Source organism: Chrysemys picta, chromosome 21 (genome assembly GCF_011386835.1).
Source record: "Chrysemys picta bellii isolate R12L10 chromosome 21, ASM1138683v2, whole genome shotgun sequence".
NCBI lineage: Eukaryota > Metazoa > Chordata > Testudines > Emydidae > Chrysemys > Chrysemys picta.
The window spans coordinates 10,622,024-10,647,191 of NC_088811.1; the positions used below are offsets into that span (position 1 = coordinate 10,622,024).

At 47.3% G+C, this 25,168-nt stretch overlaps 1 protein-coding gene across 3 annotated transcripts in view; it reads left to right on the forward strand.

Moving 5' to 3' along the window:
• Positions 1-2,033: 2,033 nt before the first annotated feature.
• The window catches only part of SLC25A33 (solute carrier family 25 member 33), a 35,560-nt gene continuing 12,425 nt past the window's right edge, over positions 2,034-25,168 (forward strand). Inside the window, exons 1-4 of one of the 3 annotated variants that reach the window (XM_065575068.1) lie at positions 2,084-2,187; positions 9,990-10,253; positions 12,557-12,722; positions 20,321-20,500. In XM_065575068.1, the coding sequence (XP_065431140.1) occupies positions 20,454-20,500 (47 nt within the window). In that variant the 5' untranslated portion in view covers positions 2,084-2,187; positions 9,990-10,253; positions 12,557-12,722; positions 20,321-20,453. Of the gene's footprint in view, positions 2,188-9,989; positions 10,254-12,556; positions 12,723-20,320; positions 20,501-25,168 lie in introns of all 3 variants that reach the window. The other 2 variants (XM_065575069.1, XM_065575067.1) reach the window with 2 other exon arrangements.

Consider the following 25,168-nt stretch of genomic DNA (forward strand, 5'->3'; position numbering starts at 1 on the left):
AAGCACTTTAAAAATACCTGTTCTAATAATAATCCACGGTCTCCCGGTATATTTGTGAAATAGTTCTGGGTTCAGTGACAATATTAGAAAGCATGCTGACTCTTTAAAGTAGTAAATGTGTGATGCAGACAGAGTTGTTAGCTGTTGATGTGAGTTGATATCTGAGCCAGGTGCCCTGTGTTTGACATCTGTCTAGAAATGCCTGTGCTTTTGGCAAGTCTCTGCTTTCCCAACTGTATCTGGCAGGATACAGAGGATGATCTGATTATTAATTACTGTTTACATATGCCCACGGTACGTAAGCACACACCTAGCTTGAACCAAGTGAATAGTCCCATTACTTAGCTGAATCAAGGCCACAGCTCCACATGGCTCACGGTAGGTATCACAGCCCTGAGTAGCTTACATTCTGATTTATACTGGTAACACAGTCAGCAAAGACATTAAGGATCCCGATCAAGTACCTGTGTGTTTGGTCTGGGGAGGTTAATAGGATAAAGGGAGAAATTTTTAAAGGATTTTTTTTTTTGCATGCCCCCAGTGTGAGTTACAATAATTTGAATAGCCATGTTTTTTGGGGGGTGACAGTGGGGCCAACTCTTGGGATTTTGTTTGGTATTTTTTTTTCTTAAAGCTGCAACTCCCGGAGCCAAGAGATTGTGAGAAAGTCAGTTTACTTTTTTATTTAAGTCGAGAGCCTCTAGCCCTAATGCCTGTGGAGAAAAGCTAGCAAATATGACCCCTGGGCCCCTTTAAGATAAAAAAAAAAAAACAGACTGGAAATAGAAAGAATATGAAATGCGTTATCTTTAAGCCAAACTCATGATTTTTGAATGGCAAAATTTGGGCTGCCTATACCAAGTGGAGGGTTTCAATCCTGCCAGGTCAGGCAGGTGAATGACTATAGAAAACACCTGGATAGAGGAGCATGATGGGGATGGAGATGGGATGTTAGCTGACAGTTTTGTTGAGAGATGTAATGGAGAGACGAGGAAGATATTAAGTGTGCAAAGGAGGCTGACATTACACTCAGGGAAAAGATGCAGCATTTAAAGTTACTTAGTCTGATATATGTCAGTAGCAAAATACCTTTGGGACAAATCGTGCCACCGCTTTCATCCCTCGCAATCCCCACTGACTTCACCCAGAGATGGTAGCTAGCAGTATAATGCACTCAGCTTTAACACCCAGGAACTCCACCCAGCAAGGCAATCATAAGGGAATGAGGATCAGATAAGATTCTCTTATTTCAGGAAGGCTTTGAGTTTATAGCCTGGAACTGTCCTATCAGACACTATCATCATCCCTCTGATCTCAAATCTCCACCCCTCTCAAGGTCTAAATATCTGCAACCTAGTCACCACATTGTAACATCAATCGGCGTGAAAGACTGCAGACAACACACTGCACAGTTGCAAACAGTAGCTCTATTGCACCCTAGGTTCCAGCTGTCCCAACAACCTACCCCTTTGGAAAAGTCCTGGCCCGTTGAACCTCACAGTCCTGTTATACAAACTAATCTGACTGCTTCAACCCCACTGCAAAAGCTGCCTCCTTGGTGTACACACAGCCTCTGTGCACTGCCTACCTGCTTGCTGAAACCCCATTCCCACTGCACAGTCTTCTTGCTGCATATCTAATCCCAGTGCCCCCCCACCTGGTTGCACCTGCATCCCTACCCCTGCTGTGCTTCCCAGCCCTAATGTGCCAGCCCTAAACTCTCACCCTTGCATACCCCTTCCAATCTCATTGCACTAGCCCCAAGTCTTCACCCCATCCCATGCACCCCCCCAGCCCACTGCACCCCCAATCTCCCTGCACCCCATCCCAGTGCACCCCAATCTCCTTGCATCCCATCCCAGTGCACCCTCATCCCACAATGCCCCAGCCTCGCCTCCCAACAGCCTATTGTAGCGTCAGAGCTTTCGTTTTTCCCTATGACGTCAGTGCCAGCGCCCCCGCCCCGCCCCCCGAAGGTCCCGCCCGGCTCAGCCCCTGGTTGGTGGGTTCACATCTCGCCGGCTTCACGTGACTCCCGAGGCTCCGCCCCCTGCCAGGCCCTGGTCCTAGGCCCAGCCGGCGCAGTCGCAGTGAGGAGGCAGCCGCGGTGCCGGTCGGAGGAGCCGGCGGCGGAGCCATGGCGGGGGCCCCGCAGGAGAACACGCTGCTCCACCTCTTTGCCGGGGGGTGAGTGCCCGGGCCCGGGGCTCGTCCGCCTCCCCGCCCTGCTTCCTTTCCCTTGAGTGTCCTGGCTCAGCTCGCCGCCCCCTCCCGTTCCCCCCTGTCCTCCTGCCCCCTCGGGTGTCCTCGCTCAGCCCCCCCTCCCGTTCCCCTCTCTTCTCCTTCCCCCTCGGGTGTCCTCGCTCAGCCCCCCCTCCCGTTCCCCTCTCTCCTCCTTCCCCCTCGGGTGTCCTCGCTCAGCCGCCCCCCTCCCGTTCCCCCCTCTTCTCCTTCCCCCTCGGGTGTCCTCGCTCAGCCCACCGCCCCCCCTCCCGTTCCCACCTCTTCTCCTTCCCCCTCGGGTGTCCTGGCTCAGCCCCCCCTTCCCGTTCCCCCCTCTTCTCCTTCCCCCTCGGGTGGCCTGGCTCAGCCCACCGCCCCCCCTCCCGTTCCCCCCTCTCCTCCTGCCCCCTCGGGTGTCCTCGCTCAGCCGCCCCCCTCCCGTTCCCCCCTCTTCTCCTTCCCCCTCGGGTGTCCTCGCTCAGCCCACCGCCCCCCCTCCCGTTCCCCCCTCTTCTCCTTCCCCCTCGGGTGTCCTGGCTCAGCCCCCCCCTTCCCGTTCCCCCCTCTTCTCCTTCCCCCTCGGGTGTCCTGGCTCAGCCCTCCCCCCCTTCTGCCCTTCGCCTGTTCTCCCTTCTCCTGCCTTCCCACCCCCCTTCATTTTCCCTGCCTCATCTTCCCTTCCCCTCGTGCTGATCTCTCTAGATAGTCTCCTAAAAGGCTTCGGTTATAAAGAGGTTTTGTATAGGGAGGGTGAGACTTGAATAGTCTCGCACGTGGGATGGGGAGGAAGGGGAAGTACCATCCCCCACACATAGTCGCCCACCCACATGTGCGTCAGAGGAGTGTGGGGGGGGGGGTAAGTGGGTATGGGCAGGGATGGGGTTAATGAGGTTCACATGTGTTAGCTGCACACCCACACCTCCACACACATGCATTTCATCAGCAGCCAAGGCTGGGGTTTAGGGCAGACTGCCTGCCTGGCAATGTACTCCGTGCTGTGTGGACAGGGAAGGCACAATCCGTGATCCAAAAAGTTCATGCTCTAGTGCAGGCAAATAGGATATATCTGCTGACAGTACAGGCCAAAGTGGTGGTGATATTTGGAGGTGTTGGGGATCATAGTGCATGCCTGCTGCTACCATTGCAGTACTGGTTTGCACCGGGTTTTTCATTATAACCTGTTTTCAGTTGCTCATAACCTCACTGGAAACTTTCCCTTTGAGCTGCAATGCCCCATCCTTTTATACATATATTTTGATAGTGCAAACACTTGATGCTACAGTATTGTTGCTTTCTCGGTCTCCATGTCACCTGCGATCAGCTGTTGGGTTGCTATTGATCTGCTGGTTTGTTTTCCTTCAGTCTTCCCTTGTCTCATCCACCTCCTTCCCCTGCATTCTTGTTATTTGTGCCATTGCAATAAGGTTGTGTAAGCTGTTGCTGCTGCTGCCTCCCCGCAGTGGAACTGTATTGCATCCTAGCAAAATAAAACATCTTTTCCAAGTATTGCATCATTGGGGCAAGCAAGTCTAAAGCCTTATGATTGTTAAGGGAATGGGGGTATTTTTGGTGCGGTATTGATGGCGTCAGCAATTGATGGTGTTGGCAATGGAGAAGGTAGTAGGGAGGCGCTTAGAGCCCTGGTCAGCCTTTGGTATGGACGTTGTGGGCATTTTATACGGGGGTCACTTGGCTGGAAACACGACTGCAAAGCCAGTCATCTGCAAAGCCAGAAAGAACCATGGGGTAGCATCATAGCAGTCTGTGTTCATTTCTCCGGAGGCTGAATGGTTTAGTGCTTCTTCCCCCTCCCACTCCTCAGTGGTTAAAAGGGTGTCTCTTTCTTGAGAACGTCCCCATAAGAGTGAGGTTTGGACTCTGTATAAATGTCACTACCTTCCTGGAAGGGTCAGTGTAAAATCTGTTCTTTCTAGACCCTGCAACTTGTGCAAATTGACTATTCCTGGTAGGGGAAAGGACCATTCCGAGGCCGTGTATTATGCATTCATGCTGTAAGGCTGGTGTAGCCTGAGGCAGGCAAAGGGAAAAGAGCAGTTTGTGATGGGATCATTGGGTCCATGTCTGCACTGTGGAAGGGACCATGTCATGAAAAGGGGCAGGGCTAGAATATTTTCTTTTAATGCAATGATTGAATGCCTGGAATCCTGAGGTTTCTTTCAGATTCAGGTGCAGGGATGTAAGGGTGGATTTTATTTTTCTTGATTTTTAGCAGTGGGGATTAGCAGTGAATGTTTTATGAGGATGACTTGGGAAGGGGTAATGGCAGTTGATAGTTGTGGTTGACCACATGCTGGAATTCAGTCTTGTCCGAAGTGAATTTTAATAGCTTTAAGGCTTTGTGTTTTGTTTCTTGGTTACATAAGAGCACAGTTCAGAGGCTTTTGCTTCAGACATGAGATCTAAAAAGCAGCATCTACCCAGTTGAGTGTTTCTGTACTGACCTGCTACTAACGCTAAAGCCTTTTTGTGTGTGTATTGATCAGAATTATAAAACTGTGTTCTCATTGTCTTCATAATAAAAGCCAATGGATTCTGTGCCAGGGCTGGCAAATTATGACAGGTTTGCAAGGCTGCTCTTAGGCAATAAAGGTAGGAGTCTAAGGCCTTGTCTACACTGGCACGTTACAGCGCTGCAACTTTCTTGCTCGGGGGTGAGAAAAAACATCCCCTCCCCCCCAAGTGCTGTAAAGTGGCAGTGTAGACAGTGCACCAGCGCTGGGAGCACGCTACTCCCCCCTGGAGGTGGGTTTTTTTACAGCGCTGGGAGAGCTCTCTCCCAGGGCTGGTGCCGCAACCTTGCTGGTGAAGACATACCCTAACTTGGTGGGTCTTGGGACCAGACTGAGAAAAGTCAGTTGTCTTTGCTATGATATCCAAGCGTGTGTAATTAAAAAATCATATATAACGGACGTTTTGCTGAATTTGTTAAACGAATGACTTGAGGCTAAATCCTGCCCTTATGTGCGTCTCCTGTTGAAGTCAATGGGAGCTGCAGGACGCCATCCAAAGGCAGAGCTGCTCTGAATTGGGGGGAGAATGTTTGCAGTTAAGTGACGGTCTGCCTTAGCCTGTGGTCTTTAGGCAACTTGACAGACCATCACTTAACTGCAAACATTCTCCCCCAATTCAGAGCATATTTAGAACTTCTTGCATAGGCTACGATTAAAAAGCAAGGCTGTGAAACTGCATAACCTAATGTTCCAAAAGATGCCAGAAGACACTGGAGACTGAATTCCTCTATTTAGCAACAGACCAATGTTCTGAGACGTAAGCAAGGCTCCATTATTAACTAGATTAAGATCAGCAATCAATTTCATTTAGTTCACTTAATTACTTAGTGCCAGCATTGGAGGATTTTTCTCTTAAGAAATTTCAACCATAAAATGACAGAAAGAGACATGGTATTTTTTAATATTACTACAGAAAGTTATCCAGGAGGAGAAAGGAGAGCTTTTTGTAGCCTTTCCATCTTTTAGTCATTTTCAGAACATCCAGGATCCTGCATGTAGTATACTGAACTTTGACATAAGAATAAGTTTAAAAATAGGGCAGAAGTTTACAACTCTTTAAAAGGTGGAGCCCAGAACTCTCTGGGAAGGTTATTTACTCAGAAATGCCAGGAACCATTGCAACTTTTTATACTCTGTTTTTCAGGCTAGCAATACTGATTCATTCAGTAAATTAATACCCACAAAGTTGTTTTCTGAAGGCAATACCTTTCTCCTTCTGGCTTGGAGTAGTACATGTTGCCTTAAGTACAATAGTACCTGGATTCCGCCATTGAGATGGGGGGCCCTGTCTGTTCATTTATGTAGATAATAAAGATGCCTATCCAAGGTTCCAGTGCCCCGACATAATTGTACAATAAATATAATTAAATTGATCCTCAGCGGCATGAAAATCAGTTCCACAGGACCTGAGCCATCCCCTTCGCCACCTAACCTCAGCTTCTCCGGATATCCTATTGAACAGGTGTCTTTTGCAGCATACCTAGAAAGTCACCAAACTTGGGCTGTCACAGGAAACACCCTGCCAACCGTCCCCTCTTTTATAATGAGGGGATCTAGCTCAAGCACCCTTGTGACCACAGGTTTGGCAGTAAGGCACAGGGAGGTAAATTTCAGGTAGGTTAGGCCCTGTACAGACACACTAATAGAAAAGGATCCCTGTGCTGAAGGTCTATCCTTGCTGTCAATCATCCATGTGACTAACTGTTCACAATCAACAGCAGTAATGGTACTGTAACAAGCCAAGCTAGTGTGAATGTGCACCACTACCCTGTATTGGATTGGGCTGGAATTGCTCAACTGTGTGCTCGGTCCCTGTATTGCGAATATATGATTGTGATGGGCACCACAGAAATGTCTATAAAAATGAAAATAACAAAGTAGTCGTGGAGTCTTTCCTTGAAGCTCACAGCCTGCACTCTTGAGGCCAGAGGATCTATGTGAAATTCATAACGCTGTTTTATGCAGCATAGTGGTGACAGTGAAGTTCCTAGGTGGTCACAGCATGGTTATCCTATTTAACACTTGCAGCTCTTAACCATGTGACCAACCACTCCTCTTCATCCCTGCCAGAGGCTCCCTCTGCCCCTATTAATTTCTGTCTTCCTGCTTTCTTCCACGGGAACTCTTAATGCACTGAACTTAAATTCTTCCTCTAGACCTGTTTCTACCAAGATATCTGAGAAATTAGCCATCTGTAAGGGCTCAATAGAGGGCCTGTTGGGGATAGCCAATATGGATGTCTGAGTTATGTGCTGTATCTCTCTCCCACCCATTATTTGTTGCTTGAGGACATTTACAATTAAAGATTGTTAGGTGCTATGTTACTATGGTGATAAAGTCCATATGAAAACCTAAGACATGTAGATAGTTAGGGGTGCTACTGGGCTATCTGCTAGACATTGTCCAAACAAACTGTTTGGAAGAGCTCCTATTCCAAGGCCCCAATCCTGCATACCCTTAGGCAGTCACAGTGGTTCTTGCTGATTTATTCTTGTTTTGTTAGATGGAGTGTTCCTTTTAAGGATCACACTAATGACAGCAAAGCAAATCCTCCTGTGCTGTGGATTGGAAAAATGAGTCTGAGGCAAGAAAGATTTAATCAGCAACAAACAAGAATGAGAGATGAGTTGAAAAACAGAACTGTACCCATTTGAAAGTCTGGATTCCTTCTGGCCCTGATTCTGCACTATTGAAGTCAGTGGGGAGAGGATCTGGCCCTACAGCATAGTGAAAATAGTATAAAGAAGAACAGGAGTACTTGTGGCACCTTAGAGACTAACAAATTTATTAGAGCATAAGCTTTCGTGGACTACAGCCCACATATAGCTATATGCATCCGAAGAAGTGAGCTGTAGTCCACGAAAGCTTATGCTCTAATAAATTTGTTAGGCTCTAAGGTGCCACAAGTACTCCTGTTCTTTTTGCGGATACAGACTAACACGGCTGCTGCTCTGAAACCTGAAAATAGTACGTATTCTTGGAATCATTCCTTTGAAATGGAGGCTGTAATGCTCCCTTTTCCCCCTCCAGAACTGGCAGGGGGTCTTTACAACCACCATGCAGCAAAAAGCATTACAAACTAACACCCTGATCCCACAAACGCATCCCACATGTGTAGCTTTACCCAGGTGAATAGTCCCAATTCAAACCCGTGAGACCAGTTGCGTGAGTAACTCACTAGCCTGGCTTCAATGCCAGGGAGTGTGCATCCCTGCATATCGATGGCAGTAAAAGGGATTCGGTCCAGACAATGTCTTTTTAGATCCAGGGTGAACCCATGATCTTCCTCAAGGACGGGCAAGTGTACCAACATGTCAGCACGCCGACAGGTTTCCACGTCCAGTAGACACCTGAGGATACTATCGCGGAGATCTAAGAGATGTGGCCAGGATCAACTCCTCCCTACTGGCACCATGGCAGAAGATCAACGCCTTGAACAGCTTCCTGATGCCGCATATCTCATTCGTCCTGAGGGGAATCTGCCATGGTGAAGGTATATCTGAACAAGGCACACAGCACCATCTGGCAGCTGGTAAAGAAGTGGATGTTTCTTCCCCAAAGGGCCACCAATGAACTGGTGTACATCTTGCACAGGCAAGGTGGCGCCAATGTCCCTCAAATGAGTGATCTGTGCGACGTTGCCGTGATCACTCACGTCTTCCACCTTCTGACATGCCCAGACTCCACAGTGAGGAACATCGCGGAAAGTGCTCTGCGGGATGCCATCAAGAAGCGAATCGCCAGGACCCCCTCCAACCAAGATTTGGCCACCTACCTGAGTCGCTTGCTGGAAGGCGAATTTCGAAGAGAAGGAGAGACTTAGCTTCACTCTGGACTTGTGCCCGCAACGCTACGCGATGACTGGAGAAGTGTATTGGCTGCCACTGGACATGGTGAGAGGAACTCCAGGAGCTGGAAGTCCTGGTGCCACTGGTGAATAATACATATTACACTATCCTCACTCCGAGAGCTAGAAGCATGCTGGAGAGGACCCTGAAGGATGCCATCTGCTGCCAATATGTGGAAACCCTGAAACGGAAGCCGGACCAGGGCAAGGCGTTCGAGGTGACGTGCAAGTGGGATGCCAGCAACCACTTCCTCCCCAGGGGCAGCTTCACCCAATTTGCCGGCTGGAGGTTCATCCACAGGGCCTGGCTCAACTGCATCCCACTGAATGGAGCCATCCACCACGGGAATCGGGACAAGTGATGCAGGAAGTGTGGCTACGATAACAGGACGCTACCCCACGTCCTGTGTAGCTGCAAGCCCCATGCGAGAGCTTGCCAGCTGCACTACAAAGCCATCAAAGATCGCCTGGCCAGAACCATTCCGCCACCCATGGGGAAGGTTGCCATAAACTCCGCCATCCCTGGAACCAACTGTGACGGGACATCGACATCACCAACGAGGACCAGAAGAAGATCATCATTGTAGACATCACAGTGCCATTAGAGAACAGGACTCTAGCCTTCCACGATGGCCGAGCTTGAAAGGTAGAGAAATATGCCCCTCTGGCCAAAACCTTGAGAGCTAAGGGTTACCAGGTCCAGACACACGCACTGATCGTCGAAGCCTTAGGCACATGGGACCCCAATAAGAGCGAGTGCTGAGAGAATGTGGAATCGGTCAATGCTACGCTTGGCTGATGCAGCAACTCATGGTGTCGGATGCCATTGGGTGGTCGAGGGACATCCTATATAGAACACATCACCGGACATCGGCAGCACCAGGAGGGATGAGCTGGAGTGCTGATGAGAAGTGCAGTCAGGAAAGTAACAAATATTTTCCTCATGGATTGTATTTTCCATGGACAGCCAACCTAATTCTCAATTACTGAGGGACAATCTCCACTCATGTGTTTTCCATAACCAAATCTCTGTACAGCTCTTCATGAGTGATATACCCGAGTATTCGGATTCTAATATCTGAACTGTATTGTTAAATCTATTCACCTAAATGTGGGTTATTGCTGATTATGTACTCTCTGTATCATATGACTTTTTTAAAAACTAACTTTGTATATGTGAAAAGAATGAGTAGACTAACACGGCTACGGCTCTGAAATTTGTATATGTGGATAATCTAAGCACTATACCTAGATGTTCAGACACTCTTTCCCCAACTTATGTATTATATAATTTTTTTAACATTAGCTTTAATAAAATTTTTAAATTATGTGTGCACCTAAGTGTTTCCAGGATTGGGGTCCAATTCAAAACCTCCCCTGCTTCGCAGATTCCAAAAGGAAACAGCCAGTGAAGAAGCCCTCTTGAAAAGCCTGCTGGAAAAGATTGGGTTTGCAGTATGCCCTGGAGGTCAACCAGCTCAAGCTATTTCAGACTAAAGGTGTGTGGGCAGATTCCAAAGATGAGGAAGATACAAGGAGTCTTCACAGAGAACCTTCCTGGCTACTCTCAGATGCATCCAAAGTTGCTCTAGTTTGATCACTGCCGATGTTTTAAGTGGCATCACTGCATCTGCAAGAGGTGTTTCAAGCAGGTGAGCCCCAGGTCATTTAAGGCTCTATTGATCAAAACCAACACCTTTAAACTTCACCTGGGAGCCACTGGGTACCCAGTGCAGGTCACAAAACATTGGTGCTGTGTGTTTATGGTGAAGGACTCTATTTAACAAACAAGCTGCCGCTCTGCACTAGCTTCAGGATTTACGATATTGCTCCATGTAGAGCACTTGCAGTAGCAAGTAGATTTGTGGGGTTTTCTTAAATCAATAAGGAATAGGGCAGAGGAGACCTCCTAACAAATTGCTCCAGCAGAGGTTAATACTTGTATAGTCCAGCGCAAACGCTAATCCTTACAACACCCTCTGGGAGGAGGAGAATACTAATTCACCTACCTTACAGATGGGGGAAACGGGGAGACACCGGTTAACATGACTTGCAGGGCCACATAGTAAGTCATGGGCAAAATCTGGATTAGAACTAGAGTTCTTGGCTCCCAGTCCTATGCTTGTCCACCGGTCTGTGTACTCTAATAAGAAAAAGGTCTTTCTATTTCCTGAGTAGTGTCTAAACACAGCACTGATCTGAAGAACAGGAAAATGCTTTGCAAGAATTCATGTACCTGGTAACAGAATTATTAATTGGAACTTTATTGAATGCTTAATATAATGAAGGGGCTTGTCTGCTTGTCCTTATTTCATTACTTATTTTAATACAAAATCTGCTTCAGTCCCTGAGTATGCATTGGCTTATTTCACTCACTTAATGCAGTGCTCAAACATTGAAGGCATGACCTGCTTAACTGTCCCCACTGTGTGTTCATTGCTGGAGCATGTGGCATGTTGCAGAAAAACAGACTGGAACTTTCCACCGCGAAATAAATCTGGGGTAAAGCTCTGTAAAGAGCATTCACCCCAGAACCCCTTAGCTTTGAGATGACTCAAAATTCAGCTGTTGGGGAAACTTTTCCCGGTGCTTCCAGTTTTCCTAGGATGAAGATGGGCACACAATGAAACAGTACAAGGTAGATTGTGAGCCCTGTACTTGTGTGAATGAGCAATTATTTACCTGAGTGGTCCCACTGAAGGGAATGATTCTATTCTTGACTCTGCCATTGACCTGCAGGGTGACTCTGGGCAAGTCACTTCCTTTCTCTGTGCCTCCGTTTCTCAATATTTAAAATGGGGGTAAATGATATTAGCCTCCTTTGTAAAGTGCTTTGAGATCAACTGATGAGAAGCGCTATGTAAGAGTGAAGTGTTATTCACACTGTCAAGCATTTGCTAAGGGCCTTCCAATCTGGTCCTCTCACAAATTATCCTTCATTGTAGCCTTGGCTGGGCTCGTAGCAGTTTTTGTCCCATTCTGTGTTTTCTAGGGTTACACCATTGATCATTCTTAATTTCCCCCAACAATTATGTTTGGTCTAGGAACGCTGAGTTCAGGTTTCTCTTTCTGGTTGAGTTTTGGTTTTAAGTTTCGGGAGTCATGCACATAGTCTAGGTTGTTGGGCTGCTGACAGCTTCTTTAGAATAAAGTCTCTGTGTACTGGGGCAGACGTTAAGTATGAATGTCAAGGTCTTTGAAAATATAGAAAGTGGGAGGTAAAGAGAGAGAAGCACAATCAAATGTTGAGCCTAGCAACCTGGACATGATTTTTAAATAAAGTATTTGCATCTACAATAAATAAATAAATATGCTTATGTAGTCATAGGTGTTGGAACTAGAAGTGTGGGGGTGCTACTGCACCCCCCGGCTTTAAGTGGTTTCCATTATATACAGGGTTTACAGTTCGGTTCAATATCTCTCAGCACCCTCACTATACAAATTGTTCCAGCCCCACCTCTATGTACTTACATAGGAGTTCCCATAAGTTCTTGTCATAACTGCTTACTAGCTGCTTTGTGGCCCTTCTGGCCCTGATGGGAATTCTTCACATCCTGGGAAAGATCCATTTCTGTTGTGATCATGTGTTTCTGCTGCCTGTAATACGTAGGTGAGGGTGCGGAGAGTAGACAATACTTTTAGCTATCTTAGACCTTTCTGATTCTGGACTGTTTTCTCTTTCCTAATGAAGAACAAATCGATTGAGAAACCCTTTTATTTTGATTTTACAAGAGGCTGAAGCAATACAAGCTGTGTAACTTGTCCTGAGAACTAAAGTTTTGCAACTGGTACATGAAAGTAATTTTAGCCAGTACAGTGTCTTGGTGGACACGATAGCTCTAACTTTTACTTTGGAAACTCTGGTCTCGCTGCATATTCATAATCCAGTACTGCGAGGTTTTGGCTTTGTTTGCATAGCTGTTTAAGGTTGTTGCCTTTTTTTTCCTTTTCCCAGATGTAGGAGTATGAGACACTCTGGGAATACTAGAAAGTTCCTTTATGCACAGCAGGCTATTTTCAGCTGTCTTCCCAGGAAACAGAACATCACAGGGAGAGATGATGCAAGGAAACCTCACGTGGAGGAAAATCAGCTGATCAGAACAAGATGTTAATGCACTGAAGTACTTACCGGAGCAGACCTGTAGAGTATTTATATTATGAACAGAATTTGCTCAACTTATTGAAGTCCAGAGATTTGCTCTGCTAGATAGTGTTATGTTTAAAATCATGCTGGTAACGTTTGCCCTGAGCGGTTAAAGCTGATGATGCGGGTACTAACTCATGCTGTGTATCAAAAGGTTACACACTTTTATTCCAGGAAGTACTTACACTTAAATGGTAGAGGCTGCATACGTGTCTGAGGTTACTGAATTAATGGTGGGATGGAAGGGCAATTCATGTGTGGGAACAGGGCAGGATGGCAAGGAGGAGGAAGCTAGTGGCTGGAGGAGAATGGCCAGATGTTTGAGAAGGTTAGGAAATTGCATAACAAGAGATGTCACTCAGTGTAGGAATCATAATGTTCTCATGTCACAGTCATGAGGGCTGTGGTAGTACACATACTCGCGTAAAACCCTGGGCCTTTATTTTGTACAGCTTGCTTCTAAAAATAATCATAGAATCGGATAACCAACTTTGTTTTTATCATGTATATGAAATAAACAAGATGTAGCTAGATGTTTGGCATGGTGCAGTGTGGGCTATTCCTGGTTCTAATGCAGACTTCCTGCGTGACCTTGGGCAAGTCACTTAATCGCTCGGTGCTTCGGTTTCCCCATCTGTAAAATAGAGATAATGTTGCCTTTCTCTCACCCATTATCTGTCTTGTATATTTAGATTTGTAAGCTTATTTGGGCAGGGAAAGTTTCTTACAGTCCCTGTACGATGGGGCCCTGATCCTAGTCTAAGTGTTACTGTAATATAAATAATTAAAGCATAACCTTGCGTTTTTACATTTAACTTTAACAGCACAAAAGCGCATATTAGGCAGCAGGTGCTCATGCTCTTTGCACTGCCACCTATTCGCTTCAAGATGCAATTCAGAGTTTTGGCTACAGTCCTACGGCCCTGAATAAAAAGGGACCCCAGTAGCCAAAACTGCCTTTTGCCTAGCACCCTGTTGTAAGGTCTGAAATTCTCTGATGGCTGATTACTTGCCAGGAACAGTGAGAGGGCTTCCTCTGCTCCCATTGCAGCCTGCCAGAATCCTCAGGGTATTGCCGAGCATATAAACTCTGGTTTTGGGTTGGGTTATTTGTTTTTGTGTGTGTTTTTTTTTTTAAATATTTATATAACCAGATGCTGGTGAGACTGATGTGGGTGACACACTGCAAAGATGGTGGTTACGAGGCTCTGCCTTTTTTTGAGTGGCTTTACATATAATTTCGTGCATCTCCAATTCCCCCCCCCGTAATAGCACCTAGCAGTTAAGACGCTCTATAAAAAGAAAGCCAGCAAAGAAGATGGTATGACTAAAGCGTCTGTCCCATTATTTATGTAAATAGGAAATGACTTTCTTTGGTGAAAGCAGAAACCTACTACTGTGCTTCTGTAATCTTTCATTTTAAAGGGAATTCATTAATCACCTTAGTTCCTGCTGTCGGATGATCAATCCTTTAGGATGGGGGTGTAGACAGGCTGAGTCAAGTTCTCCTCTCACTTACACCATTGATTTCAGCAGAGTCACTTGGATTTACACTGCCATAAATGAAGGTAGAATCTGGTTTGTTGTGCCAGTGTTGGATCCAGGCATTCAGGAGCAGAGGGAAGGACTTGAGGTAACGGTTGTCAGACCATGCCCAGAATGCAATTCCAACCCCAAACTACACCTCTACCCCGATAGAACGCTGTCCTCGGGAGCCAAAAAATCTTACCGCGTTATAGATGAAATCGCGTTACATTGAACTTGCTTTGATCCGCCGGAGTGCGCAGCCCCCCCGCCCCCACCCCGAGTGCTGCTTTACCGCGTTATATCCGAATTCGTGTTCTATCGGGGTAGAGGTGCATTTTAAAGTCTGTACTGTGGGAGCGGACAAAGGGTTTGTTGTGAAGGGTTTTTCCTGCCCAGGGCCCTAGTCTCTTCCCCCTCCCTCTCTGTGTTCAGGCGAGCACATGGACAGCACGAGCTGTGCGTGCCGCATTGAGGAAGATGCGCTAAAGCCTTGCGGTCCAACGTTGTATTTGCAGAGCAGATAGCTAATGTCAGGCCCAGGTTCTGTACACAAAGCGCTGATAACAGCCAGGCTGCTTGTTCAAAGTCAGTCTTTTGTTTCAGCTCTTCTGTAAATGTAGCTCAGCCTCCATCCATGCAACAGAATTTCAGCTGCTGTGTGCGCGCTGAGCTTCCGAAGCGGCTACAGTGCTTTATTCTACAGCCAAGGGCAAAATCAAGTGGATTAAAATGGCTGGAGGCAAAGTTGTTTCTCAGAATGCCTGTTACTGTAAAATGCTTGGATTGCCACTGGTTTAGGATAAACTCTTTCTGTTTGTGGTAGGAAGGAGCAAGAATCAAGAAGTTGAAGAAGGAAAACACACTTGACTGATGTTATTACTCCTAGTTAAAGGCTCTAAAGTTTTTGAATCTCACAGAGGGGCTGTTTCCATGGGAGAGAATTGTTAATGGTAAAGGGAGGAGGAATCTTGCAGCATATCCAGCAAATTCAAACAATAATGGGAAGCTGGAATTCAAGTACCCTCTTCCCTTCCAAATAGTCTTGGGTGTTCTGATCATCTTTACAGTAAGGCCTGGTCTACCCTTCAAAGTTTTGCTGTCAAAACCCCTATAGTGTAGCTAGATGCAGCTTATACAGGCAAAAAGAAATGCTTTTGCCCTTATAGTTTACATCAATTCAGCAAGCAAAATTAGCTCTACCGCCAAAAGCACATTTATGGGCAGCTTTTCTCAAATGCGGTCACCAGGGGATTTTTCTGTGGCCACAACAGCCTCCTAGGTGGAGATTGGGCAGGGAGAGGGGGCAAAGGAGTAGCCCCTCCCTGCAGCACCCAGCTGTTGCTCCTGGCTGCCCTGCCATTTGCTGGCACCGCCAGCAGGGGATCAGCGGCCCTGCACCACGCAGCCTCCTGGGGGCTCCAGGCAGCGCCTCTGCAGACATGTGGGGCCAGTGTGTGTTCAGCAGGCTTCGGGCTTCAGCCCTTGGGCCCTAGCTCTGGGCTTCAGCCCAGGGCGGTGGGGCTTGGGGTTGGAAAAATCCTCAGAGAGGCTGCGCTCTGAGGCCACCAAAAAAAATTGTTCAGTGAATCCCTGCTAGGTAGGGGCTTGCGCAACAGGGGGCAAGCAGGGGCACGGACACCCCCCCCCCCTATCAGCAGGGGCACGGACACCCCCCCCCCCCTATCAGCAGGGGCACGGACACCCCCCCCCCCTATCAGCAGGGGCACGGACACCCCCCCCCCCCCTATCAGCAGGGGCACGGACACCCCCCCCCCCCCTATCAGCAGGGGCACGGACACCCCCCCCCCCCCTATCAGCAGGGGCACGGACACCCCCCCCCCCCTATCAGCAGGGGCACGGACACCCCCCCCCCCTATCAGCAGGGGCACGGACACCCCCCCCCCCATCAGCAGGGGCACGGACACCCCCCCCCCCCCATCAGCAGGGGCACGGACACACCCCCCCCATCAGCAGGGGCACGGACACACACACACACACACCCCCATCAGCAGGGGCACAGAACTCCTGTGGCACCAGGGTGGGGAGAGCGAGCTCCACTGGCCCTGGGGCGGGACGGGGAGAAGAGCAAGTGCCATTGCCTCGGGGGGAAGAGGGGAGCCAGCCTCTCCAGCCACGGAGAGCACAGAAAGTGCCCCTCCAAAAGCGACCAAATTTTTATTCTTGTGCACGCCCCAATACTAGGGCATTTGCCTGGATAGAAATGTCAGAGAAAATCACCCCTAATCAGCCTGGCTATAGCTGCAAAAGTTCCTAGTGTAGATCTGTATCAGAGGGGGAGCCGTTTTTAGTCTGGATTTGTAAAAAGCGACAAAGAGTCCTGTGGCACCTTATAGACTAACAGACGTATTGGAGCATAAGCTTTCGTGGGTGAATACCCACTTTGAAGTGGGTACTCACCCACGAAAGCTTATGCTCCAATACGTCTGTTAGTCTATAAGGTGCCACAGGACTCTTTGTCGCTCGTGTAGACCTGGCATTAGACTTTACTCTGGTGCTTCTGAGTTTTGCCAGCAAGTTCCTTGTAACTCTAGAAGGCACTGCTTTGCCTTTGTGTAAGATAGGGGGCAGTTTTTTGCTTCGTTCTCATGGAAACACCTAAATTGCAATTTTGCCATAAGATCCACTGAATTAAATGGTGTTATCCAAAGAGAATCTCATAGCATGTTATCACTTCAAGAAATGCTAAGATGCTTGTGTAAACCAAGAAGATGCTTCTTTCCATTGAGTTTAGCTGTGGAAGATCTCTCCTATTTAAGTTATAGAAAGCTGAAGTTTTCAATGTGGCCCTTCTGCATCCTAGCTAGCTCCTATAATAATATCTTGTAGCGCTTTTCTTCAGTAGATCTCAAAGCACTTTACAAAGGAAGTATCATCCCCATTTTATAGATGGGGAAACTGAGGCACGGAGGGGTGATGCGTCTTGACCAAGGTCACTCAGCCAGTGGAAGAGATGAGAATAGAACTTAGCTCTTTTGAGTCCTAGTTCAGAGGTCTAGCCATACTGCCTCTGTTGATCACTGCTTTATTGGCAAGGGTTAATTCTAGAGCAGAGAGCTCCAGCATGATTGCAAGAAGCAGCATGTATGTAAGGTGAGGTGCAACACACTAGCCCCTTGTGGCAGCTCTGGAACTGCTTCATACAGCCAGTGGAATTAGTCTGTCTGCAAGATGTAGAGCTTTCTGAATCTCCATCATCTTCCTCCTCCCCCTCATGCCCCAAACCACTTATATAGCAGTAGAACCTCTCTGACCCACAAACTTGCATATTGTCCTAACCAGCAGCCTTGCCGCATTCTCAGTAAAGATGTTATAGCAGAGTGGTGGTGTGAGCTTACTGGAAAGGTTACACATATTACTGGAGCTTTACACAAGATGTACTATGGGGGGGAAAAACAGTTGCTAGCATGCAGTGAACTGTTAGGATAAATCATTGTAAACAACATTTGTCAAAATAAGTGAACCAGCTACATCTTGTAATCAACTATCCTTGTTTTTAATCACGTTTGTTTGTTTTAAAATGCATTCATTTTCAGAGGGTTTCCCAATCAGTAGTGTGAGTTAGTGGTGTTCATTGCTCAATGTATACACAGTAGTTGCTAGTCCCTTAGGGCAGTGGTTCTCAGCCAGGGGTCTGGGGCCCCCTGGGAGGGGCCATGAGCAGGTTTCAGGGGATCTGCCAAGCAGGGACGGCATTAGACTTTCTGGGGCCCATAACAGAAAGCCAAAGGCCCGCCGCATGGGGCTGCCGCCCGGGGGCCCTGAACCCTGCCGCCCGGGGGCCCATAACAGAAAGCCAAAGGCCCGCCGCATGGGGCTGCCGCCCGGGGGCCCCGAACCCTGCCGCCCGGGGGCCCATAACAGAAAGCCAAAGGCCTGCCGCATGGGGCTGCCGCCCGGGGGCCCCGAACCCTGCCGCCCGGGGGCCCCGAACCCTGCCGCCCGGGGGCCCCGAACCCTGCCGCCCGGGGGCCCCGAACCCTGCCGCCCGGGGGCCCCGAACCCTGCCGCCCGGGGGCCCCGAACCCTGCCGCCCGGGGGCCCCGAACCCTGCCGCCCGGGGGCTGAAGTTGAAGCCTGAGCAACTTAACTTCACAAGGCCCTCTGTGACATGGGGCCCTGGGCAACTGCCCTGCTTACTACCCACTCATGCTGATCCTGGTTTTTATATGCAGAAAACCAGTTGTTGTGGCATAAGTGGGCCGTGGAGTTTTTCTAGCATGTTGGGAGGGCTCAGGTTGAGATTTAGCAGTTACGCCCAGGCTCTGATTCAGGTTGAACCCAAGCCCTCCTTTCGTCCGCGCACACACATCAGTCTAACTCATGTCAGCAAGCACTCAGGACCCTGCTAGGGCTTCGGGCTGTAACCCACCCCCCTATCGTTTTGCATTGTGGATGCAGCTCAAGCTGTAGACCCAAGTCAGAATGTCTGTGTAGTGCAGTATGGATAGACATTAGCATGGCTGTGGTACCCTGGTCCAGCAATTGTAAACCCAGGTGTACAATGCAGTGAGGATGCTCAAGCACCAGCTTGGAAACACTGATCCACTAGCCTGGATCCCACTGATCTGGATTTACGATGCAGTGTAGACACACCTTTAAGGGCTTGTCTACTCATGGACATTCAGGAAAGAAATTCAAACCTTTAGTTGATTTGGAATTAAAAGTGCATTAATTACAGCACATTAATCCCTGGGTGGACACTCATTCAGAATTTAAGTGGCCTTAATTTGGTTTTGTTCACTAGTGAATTAAGCTAAATTGAGAAAAGGTCACTTAAATTCTGAATGAGTGTGTACACTTAAGGATTTAATACAGTTAACTTTAAATTCACCCCATTAGTTAATTCAGATTAATTTTCCTTTGTCCCCAAGTAAACAAGTCCTCTCTCTACCATTTGCTAACAGGAAGAAACTGTTAGTCAAAAAAAAGGAAGAACAAAACTAAAGCAGGAATTGGGTATTGTCAGCATGTAGATAACAGTGGGAAAATAAGAGTTGAACAACAAGAGCAGCAACCGTAGCACATGGGGTTACAGTTGAGAAAACAATCGACAAACTGAAATAAAACTAAATGCTTTTATTACACTTTTTTTGTTTTGATTCTTTCTATCAGGTGGCAACAGTTTGTGTCAAGGACAAGATTTTCTTGACCCTTGTGAATAGGGGCTAATGCACAGGCTTGGAATCCATGGGGTTTTTTGTTTGTTTGTTAGTAAAGGTGTTCTAGTTCGTTAATATATAAATTACGTATGAGCTTCCCAGACCACGGTCAAGGATCCATCCGATTTGACCACATAGCTTGTTTACCCCCCTCTCGTGCCCCCGGTCTTGTTCTCAAAAATTTGCTAGTTCTTCAGGGAAACTGATTAACTTGGAGGTCTGAGATTCCTCCACCTACCACTTCTCAGAAGAGAGTGTATAAACTGCTTTTTAAAACTAGACTGACTGAAGGAGAGAAGGCTTTGTCACATCACTTTCCGCACAAGATCTCCCAGTCCGCTACAGTTGCTATTTTTTACCATCTCTAGCTAGGCTTTCTTGATGGAAGAATCCCTCAAGGACATAAATCTAGAGTCTTGTTTGTAATAGCTCCAGTGACCAACTAAAAACTGGAATTACCCCACTCCATTCAAGAAAACCAAATTCTCTTGCACAGTAAGAGCGGGTGACCTGGACAAACAGGAACATAGAACACGGGACTAAGAGTTGATCAGTTGCTACTGATGTGGGTGTTTCGTTGACCTTCAGAACCCTCGTGCCACTGGTAACTTATGCAAGCATTGAGTAGAAAATGATTCACTAAATCTTTTTGAGACAAGGAAGAGTGTGCTCCTGAATCTCTTTCTGAACCCTCCTCTTTTGCCCCATGCCAAAAATTCCTCTCTCCCGATATTGACATAAACACAATTGTAACTCTTTCTTGTGGTGGGAGAAGGGAGGGGAAAGGACTTTGCTTGTTACATATGGTGGTGTTTTGATGTGACATTCTTTTGCTGATACTGTACTCTGTTTGCATTGTGCCCTACAGGTGTGGGGGTACAGTTGGTGCCATTGTTACATGTCCTTTAGAAGTAATAAAGACCAGGCTCCAGTCTTCAAGGCTAGCGTTCCGGACTGTCTACTATCCTCAAGTCCAGTTGGGGACGATCAGTGGGGAAGGAATGGTCAGGCCGTCATCTGTATCACCTGGACTTCTCCGGGTTCTAAAGTGAGTACAGCTCCTGTCATTCATAGCATCCTGTGCAACCAATGGACTTGACTCTGATTTCGTTGGCACTGGTTTTACACTTGAATGGTGTCATTCTGGATTCACACTGGTGTGAGATGGGAATTGGGCCTTATGTATTCAGCATCAACCGAAAAATTGAATTAACCTTTGCTTCCACAAGATGTATTTTTACCTTTGACTTTTCAAAGGAACTTATTTAAAACCGCACTGAGAAGTTTTCCAAAGAGTATTGGTTTGGATAAGTGTCTGGAGGTATTATTTTTAAATAGACTGATTGGCTCTAAGCTTTCCGGTAAGTATTAAGCCTCAAGGATCAAGAGTCGGTAGTATTCTCTTGCCAGATGATATGTATGTCAGCTTGCAGGAGCAGTATTAAAAATATGCCTTTCCTCCGTAGCATTCCCTATAGCTCAGAACATGTGGTTTCTTGCCCTGTTCATTCTTTTGGATTTCTCGTGTTTCTCAGTCTTTTGCACCTGAGCAGTGTGATGGGCAAGTCCTGCTGGCTAGGCCCCTGTCTTGGCAGTGTGACTGAAAGACTGAGTGAGCCACGGAGACAGAACTCCTCCCTCATCTCTGGAGCCAGTGTCAGTCCTAGTTCAGAGCCGGAGCAGCATGGGAGAAAAACCTTTCATTGCAGCTACTCTGTGCTGTGTACCTGTTCTAGGGACCGTGGGCTCCAAGACTGTCACTCTAACTGGGGTCTGCCCCACCCCTGTTTCAGGGAGTCGGTCCCTTTTGTTTTGATGGGCTGTACCCACCTTTCTAAAGTTTTGTAGGCCTCCCCCCCGCCTGTGTGGGTGGGTGTTCAGTTGCTTTGATGGGCAGAATCCATCCATCAAATAGGCTGGGGCCTTGGCCTAAAACTCACTTTAAAAAAAACTGCTACCAAAAAAAAAAAAACCCCCAAGAGCCCATCAAGCGGTGAAGAAGGGAAGAGTGTAAAGGCCATAGCGTGTGGTGCCTTGCATTGCTCGACTGGCACGGTGTTTTAGAGTATTAGGCTGCAGTTGTTTAATAATATTGGAATGGTCCAAACTAACCTCTGATCCCCTCTATGCTGGAGGGTGAAGGGGTGTGTAACACGCCGCTGCTCTGGGTTTGCAGGCAGTAGCGCAGTGGTGTACGCTTGGGATTGCTTTTCAAAGCAATCTATCCCAGTCTTTCTTTTGAGGCTTAGATTCTGCCAAAAACTGCAGAATTGGCAGCTTCAAGACTGAGCTTTTCTAGTGGCGCCCCGGCTGCCAGGTATCCTTTTCCCAGCCTCTTTGAAACAATAGATTGATAAAACTAACAATCCATTTTATACATTCAGAACAAGCTTCCTATCTTTCACGTTTGCCACATCATTCATGCACATCCCCCTTCTTACATTCCCAGCTACGTGCTTCAAATTAGATGAGACTTGGTTTCTGTCCAAGAACCTGAACTGATGCAAACAGGATCCAAATGATGTAATCTTGGCTCAATACCTGGGGATTGGCAGGTCTAGGGTGATCTTTTGAATTTGGAGGTCTTTCTGGTACAGGTAGGATGCTGGCGAATGCGTATAAATGAGAGCTTCTCTGCACTGTTATGAAAGGTGCTGATTGTGACATTCCACCCTGGAACTCATGGGGGAGGAGAAGGAAAAGGAAGGAGACAGCGTCTTTCACAAAAGCAGTCCAGCTAGAAAACACGGCATGAACTGTCCTCAGACAGCCCTATTCTTTCCTCCTCTTGTGCTATTTCTGACCGAGTGAGCAGTCTTCTGTCTGCTACTAATGTGTGGTTTCAGCCAGTGCACGTTACATGGTCATTCCCATATAAATCCTCAGCTGGGAGTTGGAACTCCCCCTGCATGTCCCTGTTGGAAAATTTCCAATGTTTGTCAGATGCCTCTGCAGACTGGTAGGAGCAGTAGTTTGTTCAGCCTAATCTTTTCGTGACATACATTCAACAAAAGAAGATTGGATCTAAGGCAAGCCAGTGCTCCCAAGCAAACAGTTTTGTATAGCCTAACCAATAACCCTGAGGCCCAGGGCTAGGTCTCTGCTGCTGCATTTCTGAAGAAAGCAAAGTCCAAGTCTAATCTGCACCAAGTTTGTGGATCTTTGCAAATAAATATTTGCACTTTATTTTAGTGCCATGATTTTTTTGTTTACATCAGGCATTTTGGTGCACCCCTCCCCCCCAAAAAAGCCCAACAAAATACGTTGGTTGATTTATGTAATACTGATAAATTTGGCACATTGCCCAGTGAAGCTGCATGAATTACATAACAATACAGTGGCAATCAAGTCCTCTGCAGAACTGTGTGGCTTGCGTCACATCACAACTTGAATCTTGTATTCTAGATGAGCAATTCTTCTCCCCCACCCCATCCTCCAAATGCCAAGACTCCCTTTATAATATTTTTTGTCAGATTGCTGAGTCTAGAGCAGTACACGATGCAAAACCAAGGTAACCGGAGCAACTCAGTGCATTTTGGATGCATCTAATTCCCCTCCCTCCTGCGACACAAAGCAATCCTGATTAAAAGGGAGTCCAATAAAACCATTTCAAGGTAGCCAGCTCTCCTGATAGTATTCACCCACTCTCATTTTCAGGGTTGTTCTTTGTGAGGAAATAGAGAGTTGGATAAAACTGGGTCAGCCTTTAACCATCCTTATCAACTCATTAAAGTCAGTGTTTATGGTCTTGATTCATTTGATCTCGTTTCATTTCAGCAACTGCTCAAACTCAGTCACTTGCCTGGCTCCTTTTCCAGATGTCTGAAGCAATCTTGCAACTCGATCATACTGTTTGTCTTTCACAGACAATAAATTCTTCAGTGTCTATAATGATTGATTTTCATGTAGGACCTCAGTGCACTCTCCTAAAGCGACCGTGTACACTTGCCGCTGGGTCCCCTTTCCCAGTTTGGTGAAATCAGACCCCCTTGATGCTGCAGTTAACCACGACTTTGGCACATTCTCCAAGGAAAGTGTAAACGCCTCGCATGCTGCCACCTCCACCAAAGAAAGTTTTCAGAGACCACATTTGAAGCGCGTTTCTTATAAATAGGAGTGCGCTTTCCTTCCAAGACTAATTGCCTTCTCTATAGCAATATTGGATGAAGGAGTATAGAGGGAGCATGGATTTGTTCAGCATTTTTCTTAGTTATATCGTTGGAGTCACACTGTTCAGAACCTGATTCTTCATGATTGAGGCTACGTTGAGGTCACAGAAGTCATGGATTCTGTGATTTCCAGAGACCTCCATGACATTCTCTGCTTCAGCCGCAGGGGCCTCGGGACTGGAGCTGGCAGCCAGCAGCACCCAGGCAGGGTTCCAGCGACAGGTGACAGCAGTGACAGGGGGCCCCCTGCAAGGTTCCAGCAACAGGCGACTGCCTCCTGACGGGGCCCTCCTCAGGGTTCCAGCGACGGATGACAGCCTCGTGAGGAGGGGAGGGGCCCGCCTTGGGCAAGCGGCTGGGGGTGTCCCATTTTCTCTTTGGGAAATATGGTCATCCTGCAGCTCCCAAAGCAGGATGAAGAGCAAATTGGGTCTTTTGCATTAATTCCTTCTGCCCTTTTCTCCTGAAACTGCTGAGCTGGGGGTGGGTGAACTAGGTGCTTTGAGGGGTATCAGTAATTCCACTGAAAGGGAAAAAGCCTCCAGAGGCCTCTCTGGAAAATTGCTCCCGGGGAGTTGTTCATTGGCTATGAAAACACTGACTGTTAAAGCTAGAAAGAAAATAAATGCCCTGGACAGACCGGGTTAAACTTGCCTGTGGAACCTTTCAGAATGGAAAATGCTCCCAGAAGAGCAAGCTGCTTGTGTGCAAACCAGATTTTGGTGAGTCACCTCAGCTGGAAGCCACAGTCGTGACTATTAAAGTGACAAAGAACAAGCAATCCCTGGATCTGTTTCCTAGGAGACACTTAGCCTCGGAGTTTACACAGAATATTCGGCTCTGCTTTGGGGATGCGTTTCAGAAGCTTTCTAATGAGCTTGTTTTTGGGCTCTGCGGCAAACGTTGCCAGCAGCATTAATGACCTGGAAAGTAAACTTTGCAAAATGGGAGACTCCAACCAAAAGAATGGGCATGTGTGAAGGACCTTTGGAAGCAGGAGCTGTTTGAATTTCCTCGCATGTTTTTCACATAAAGATTTTTTTAATAGGAGGGCCGCTACTGCCTCGCAGGTCACCGTACTAAAATCCAAAGCAGCTCCATGGCAACGTAGGTGGCTTTTGCTGATGGGTGAAATATGATCCATGGATACCTACTAGGGCTCAATCGTTATTTTCTTTCTTGTAAATGTCCCTCTGCCAAGGCTTCTTGCTTGGAATCAAACTCTCCACTAGGGACGCTTTTGAGCCAGACTTGTACAAAACTTGCAGGGTCCCCAGGGGGCCATCCAAATCATTTACCCTTTTTTATATTGGTGCCAGCTCATCTCACCCATTTGGGTTTAAACCATGGGAGGGAAAAACGACACTCAGGGTCAAGAATTTGGACTGATCTTCAGCAGTGTTGCCAACTCTCACTATATTTGGTGTCTGTCTTTAAGCTCCAGCTCTTAGTCTAGTGATTGGGACAATCTCAGCTTTCATTTTAGAAAAATACATTTCTGGCCATCATAATTGCGAAGAAAAGCTTGAAAACGTGATCCAGGTGTA